Source organism: Pterocles gutturalis, unplaced genomic scaffold (assembly GCF_000699245.1).
Source record: "Pterocles gutturalis isolate BGI_N339 unplaced genomic scaffold, ASM69924v1 scaffold42063, whole genome shotgun sequence".
NCBI classification, from domain to species: domain Eukaryota; kingdom Metazoa; phylum Chordata; class Aves; order Pterocliformes; family Pteroclidae; genus Pterocles; species Pterocles gutturalis.
The window spans coordinates 69,399-75,566 of record NW_010127227.1 but is presented as its reverse complement, the minus strand read 5'-3'; the positions used below and the strand labels follow the sequence as shown (position 1 = coordinate 75,566).

Here is a 6,168-nt window from a genome sequence, read left to right as displayed (position 1 = left end):
TTCTGTTTTCACATTAAGCCATCTTTAACAAACAAAATGAAGCACAGCATTTGGAAAAACTCTTGTCATTTTAGACTGCAAATTCCTTGCTTTAACCCAGCAAGAAGCTTAAAATTATTACAATATACCGGTTTACATTTGCATTTTCAGGATGGGTCTGCCAACTCATTTTCTATACAGACAGCTTCCTACAATGTGATTTCCACAGCAGCCTCTCTGTGTTCCAGATCGTAGCCATTATACTAAGAATATCTCATAGCCAATAAATCCACATTATCTCCATTCTTCCACTGAAATGGGTTACGGTCAAATCAGCAGCTCTGCTTCCCATTTCTACAGCCTCTACTAACCTCCTGAATCCCAAGACACAGATAATAGATGCTGTCAGGTGCATAGTTCTCTCCATTTGGCCTTCGAATTTCATTGACAAAATGTGTCAACCCATAGTTTAACTCAGCTGAAGTATGTGATAACAGATCTTCCTTTAATTTCACAGACTTTGCTGCAAAACAGAGAAAAAATGCTACATTATACAACACAGTTATTACATGGTGAGGCTGGGATGGGGTATTTTTGGACTGGAAAGCAGCAAACTGGCTTGATGTCCTCTCTGCTAACCAATGAACAAGTCTAAATGTACTAAGTAGTTCAAATGTTAGGTCTGCATTAAAAAAACAGGGCTACCACAGTAAAGTCTAATTAACCAAATCCAGCCTCACCCACTGGCGATGTACTGTCATGCACAGCTGACAGTGACACAGAAGTGGCCCAAGATGCTGAAGTGAAGACAGCGCTGTAGGAGGGTGACCTTCAGGGGAAACAGCAGTTTTCACAGATCCAACAGCATAACACAGCAGTGCTAAGATGTACATGGGAGCTGAAGAACAGTTTTTTTAGCAATCCCCCTTCTTCCCCACAGTGCAAATCTTTTCAAAGAGCAGCAAGGCTCCACAGGAGGGAAGGCCACCTCACATCAGAGCTCCACAGCCAGGTGATGCCAGCCTCAGACAAAGACACCTTTCCATGACAAGAAGGAGGATGTCCCTCCCTTGCAATTTAGAAGTTGATGTACAGAAAAAGTATAACCTCCAAGGCAAGTTACAATACAGGGAAAAACAGGATTTAAAAAAAAAAAAAGCCATCATGAGAAGTCAGGAGAGCCAGGAAGGTGCTGTCCTGGCTTGCATGAGAACTGCATTTTGAACCAAGTAAGGAAAAGTGTTTAAAAATCCAAAAACAAACAAACAATTCCAGTCACTGTGGAAACATTAGGGACATGTGAAAACTTCTATTAAGGATTCCAGCTGAAAATCAGACGGATTCTCTCTATCAAATAAAAACCTGGATGCCATATTTTTTTAAATACTTACTTGATTTCAGTTCCTCTAGTTCTGGAAGCTCTTCATCTAAATGCCGAGACTTTACCCAGTGCTTCCATGCATTTACACCATATGTGTACTTGAATGGAAAGGTACACTCTGAGTTTTCAGAGCTGTCATCATGAGACTGGTATTCTGACACCGCTTTCCTCTTCACGCCCTGCCATTGAAACACAGTGGTTAACACCGTCAACACCCACTAAAATAATAACACAGAAGCTGGGCAAACTGCACACTGAAGGTTCAGTGTACAGAAACATAAGCTTCATTCAGTAGGTAGCATCTGTGTTGAACTTACTTCTGAGGACAGCATTTACTTAAGCTGACAGACATTTCTAATTCACCTTCCAAACTGGTTCTTAACACAGAATAATTTTTGATAATGGAGTTGCTGTATTGGTTATATCATATCAAGGAACAAACACATGATGTACCAAAGAATTCAGTGTATTTATAGGATTTCATTGTGTTAATGTGCAGGAAGTTTAAGATGCTACAAATTATGTCAGAAGGTCAACTTTTAGGCTCAACTGGACTCATCAATGGAAAAGCCAACATGGGTGAGAAACTCTGCTTCCTGATAGTTTCCTTCTAAATAAAATATGGCTCATTTATTTAAAACGTCTAAACTAAGATTTTTGACTGAAAATAAAATCTGGGGAAACTACAAGCAAATAAAAATGGTTTTTTTTGAACTATTTTATACAAGAGATGCTATAGCTCCCACTATAAGCCATGGTAATGCCAACTTTCTTCCATTCTAGTAGCAAATGAAACCAAGCAAGCTTCATTCAAAGTAGAAGATAAAAAAGCATTACTAGAAGTACAGTAAGTATATACGCACTAGTACATTACAACAGTAATGTGAAGCAAAAATGTGATCAGAATTTAGAACTCACACTCCTATTAAATACAAGGTAGCTGCAACACACATAGAACTGAAATAATTATTTGAAATATATAAATTTATACCATAAAGACAGGATATTAGGTAATAAATATGCAGTGACATGTTTTAGAGCAGTATGATAACTGAAAAAAAAAAATCAAAAACCTGGCATATTTTTTCCCATTTAAATTTTATGCTTTTTGATTTTTTTAATAGCATTACAAAATTACCTTCTTTTTGGACCGAGGCCTTGGCTGTTCCTCATATTCTTCCCCAAAAACAGGAGGTAATAAAAACTCATTTTCTGTATCAAGCTCCTCAGTTGCTGAAAACACATTAACAGAAACTTATTTCTGAACATCTTTGAATAATATTGGTTTGGGAAAAAAAATTAACCACAGCTTATAAAGAAGAATTTTATTTACAATGAGGGTGGCGAGGCACTGGAACAGGTTGCCCGGAGAAGCTGTGGATGCCCCATCTCTGGAAATATTCAAGGTCAGGCTGGAGAGGGCTTTGAGCAACCTGATCTAGCTGAAGATGTCCCTGCTCATTGCAGGGGTGTTGGACTAGATGACCTTTAAAAGTCCCTTCCAACCGAAACCATTCTATGGTTCTATGAAATAAACCTATTCTTATGTTGAAAGTAAGCCAAAGCTATCAAAATGCTTATTCCTAAATCAATTATAAAGGATACGATGCTCAACATTTGCAAGCATTATCTCAAGTCACAAAGGCATCATTTCTTACTACAGACTCTTACACAATTTTTCCTGCCTAGGCAGTTTTTGGTATTAAGAGGTTTAAGTTAGGGTGAGAATGAACAGCTAGGAGTGGAAAAAATACAAATTAACTTACTCCATGCACTTTTGTTCATGTATTTCCATCATTTCTATTCATGTTTTATATTTTATACATCACATTACACTTTGTTAAAAACATAAGAATCAGAACATAAACTCTTTCAGAGAAACTGGGTTTAGTTTCCAACACAGTGGAATGAGATAACATATGGTTGGATTAAATGTTGCAAGTTCCACCGTTTATTTACTTACTGAACATGGTTCATCCCTCACTTAGCCATCAAAAATGTCTTAAGTCAAAACCTAATGCTCTTCTAATAGCCTGATTTCTCCACCTTACCACTCAAGACACCATTCAAACTGGTCTAGGTTAAGCAGCATTCACATGCAAAGATTTAAGAACTCTGCCCAGACTAAACACCAGTCCTCCTCCTGCAACCACAAAGAATCTCATCTCAGAAGCACTTAAGTGTAATCAATATCTATTACAAACTGCTATCTTTTACTATTCCACTCTGATTATTTTTTCTTCCATGTTTTTTTCTCATGTACCACACCTCACTTACAAAGAGGATTAAAAATCTAGTATGCACCTGGCTAATAAACTTTCTAAGACTAAGGTCAGACTAACCCCTAGACTTGACCTTTAAACTGGACATACAGCAAACTGAGAAATCCATTCTGGGCATCTAGTATGGATATCTATGGCACAAGGCAAAAGGAGACTTTCAACATCAGATGTAGAAGCTAACCAGGGGAGGTATGAGTTAAGTCAAGGGAGATACTAGTTACAGCCAGGAGCTTCCATGGATCTTGGATTGATTAGGACATAGTATTAGGAAACAAACACTGCTGCCTGCATTCTGTAGAGTGGTAGAAATTACAACACATAAAAGGTCTCAAAGTAGTGGTTTTCCTGCTAATTCAAAAAATGCTTTTCCAGCTACTGTTATGAAGCTTAACAAGATACTAAAAGGTAACACAGGTGATGTGCAGCATATCAGCTTGCAATTTTCTAACAAACTTGAGCAGGAAATTTGCCCTTTTATAATTTCTGCTCTAAACCACCATTTCCCATGGAAATAACTGGTGATAGAAGAATGCATTCATTATTGTTTTCCATGACACATGCCCTGACTCTTTGAGCCTTTAAATTAGCTTTTCTACATCCATGGCCAAAACCAAGTGACGTAGCCAAGCACTTTTGTGAAAGTTTAATTTCCCCCCCTTTTTTGCATTCTACTCCAAATACCATACTTTTAGAAAGATGGAGGAACTAATTCAGAACTCCCCAGTCTCGCAAAGACACGGCAAAGTTTCACCTAATAGTCAGTCAAGTGGATCTTGCAATCAAAAGAAAGCTCCTATGAAAGGATGATGAAACACAGTACAGTGATGGCCCACACTGTCCACAATATTTATTAAAATGACAGAAAAAATACCTCTTGGAAAGTCTATTTCAATATCAAGGTCTGGTTCATATGGAACATCAGGCAAGCTCGTCCATGCATCTGTTTCTGAGTTTAGTAGATTTGACTCAACTATCACACCTGTTAAAGAAAAAAAAAAAAAAAAGGAACAACTTTCATTATTTTAACCAACACATGGATTAGTCAAAACAGGCAGATTTAGAACATTAGAAACCGAGTGGTTCTAAAGCTGTTTGTTCTGCTCATCCCTTCCTAGGTTTCACTGTTCCTGTGGTCTCAGATGTACTTCTCCAATCTGATTTCCTTCAAACAGAAAAGATACTTACTAGCCCATCTGTCCTTCATTAAAATGAATCAGCAAAGCACAGGTATAAAAAAAATCGAATACTGGGGAATCTGGATCATATCAACCAATCACATAGCTCAAACAAGCTTGTCAAACCTAACTATCTATTTTTCTGTATGACTGCCTGCAACAGAACAGACTTTCAAATCTGTGAAAGAGATCCTACAAAAGCAAACAAGGAAGGCAGTCCAAGAGAAACAGAAATTTGACCTCTTTCTGACTTCTGGCAAAGACAGATTTCTACAAATTCAGTTCACTGCAAACAAATGAGCTCTAATCTCATATATCTACTCATTCAGCTAGCTGTAGGTAGCAAAAGGCAGCAAGGAACTACAAATTAAAACCTTGTAGCCCTTCCAGAAACATCCACCTTATGTGGGGAATGGTAACAGTTAGGAAGACAACAAGCCTCCTGGGACTGCAGCACCGCCTATATACCAGACCCAAAGCATAAATTCATGTCATGTATCAACATCCTTTGAAACATCTGTTGAAAGAGCTTGGAAAAGAACCCCAACATTTCACATGACTCATGGAAAAACCTTAAAATCTAGTTTTTGTAAGGGAAGACAAATTCCGTTGGAAAGATACAGAGGAGACTTGAGGATTTTGGAACGCAGAGCCAGGAAAGAGGGGCAAAGAGGTATGTGCACTGTGAAAATAGCATCACAAGGTATGCGGGATTTTTTGACCTTCAGCTGTAAAGATGTCCCAGACAGTTCTCTCCTTTTAGCTGATCTATCAGCTGATGCATTACTATCTTCAAAGAGATGATACTTGCAGGTTGGGATCAATCAAGTGTGAAAGCATCGTTAGGTTACCTGGTTTTGTTGACTGCAGTTCCACTTGTGAAATGTATGTTTCTCTTAGTTTTACCAGTCCCTGCTTCCCCACACCCAACATAAAATGTGCCTAGCAACGCATTACTACAAAGAGATCAGATCCCAGTCCTATCCCACCTAGTTCAGAGAAAGTTGTGTTCACATCCATAAGACACAGCTATGGAGATCACTTTCCCTCAACTTTTGATTTTAGTTTTTCTGAGGGAAGAATGGATTGATTTTGGCTTGGTTTGAGTTACACTGAAAGAAAACACGTGTGTGAGATCTTGGATGACTGCTTGCCATCAGCTAAGGAGCTGGCGGAAGCAAAGGCAATGCCTGTGTTTTCAAAGACAAAGGTCTGGTACAGGACACCGAGGTCACACAACAGACTTCAGAAAGTTGTCTGTATTTCAAATGTGCTAAAATGATCTTTAAAAATATTTAAGTAATTAAGATTTCAACTTGAAATAAGAACTCAATAGCACTGTTGTACTCGA

General features: G+C 38.2%; 1 protein-coding gene across 1 annotated transcript in view; it reads right to left on the bottom strand.

The window, feature by feature from the left end:
- Positions 1–337: 337 nt before the first annotated feature.
- Positions 338–6,168, bottom strand: part of ZMYM2 (zinc finger, MYM-type 2) — a gene marked incomplete at its 3' end in the record, with an annotated part of 54,246 nt that continues 48,415 nt past the window's right edge. The window contains exons 15-18 of the mRNA XM_010079210.1: positions 4,514–4,621; positions 2,499–2,593; positions 1,371–1,539; positions 338–502 (exon numbers count right to left, since the gene is read on the bottom strand). Coding sequence (XP_010077512.1) covers positions 338–502; positions 1,371–1,539; positions 2,499–2,593; positions 4,514–4,621 — 537 coding nt within the window. The remainder of the gene's footprint in view (positions 503–1,370; positions 1,540–2,498; positions 2,594–4,513; positions 4,622–6,168) is intronic.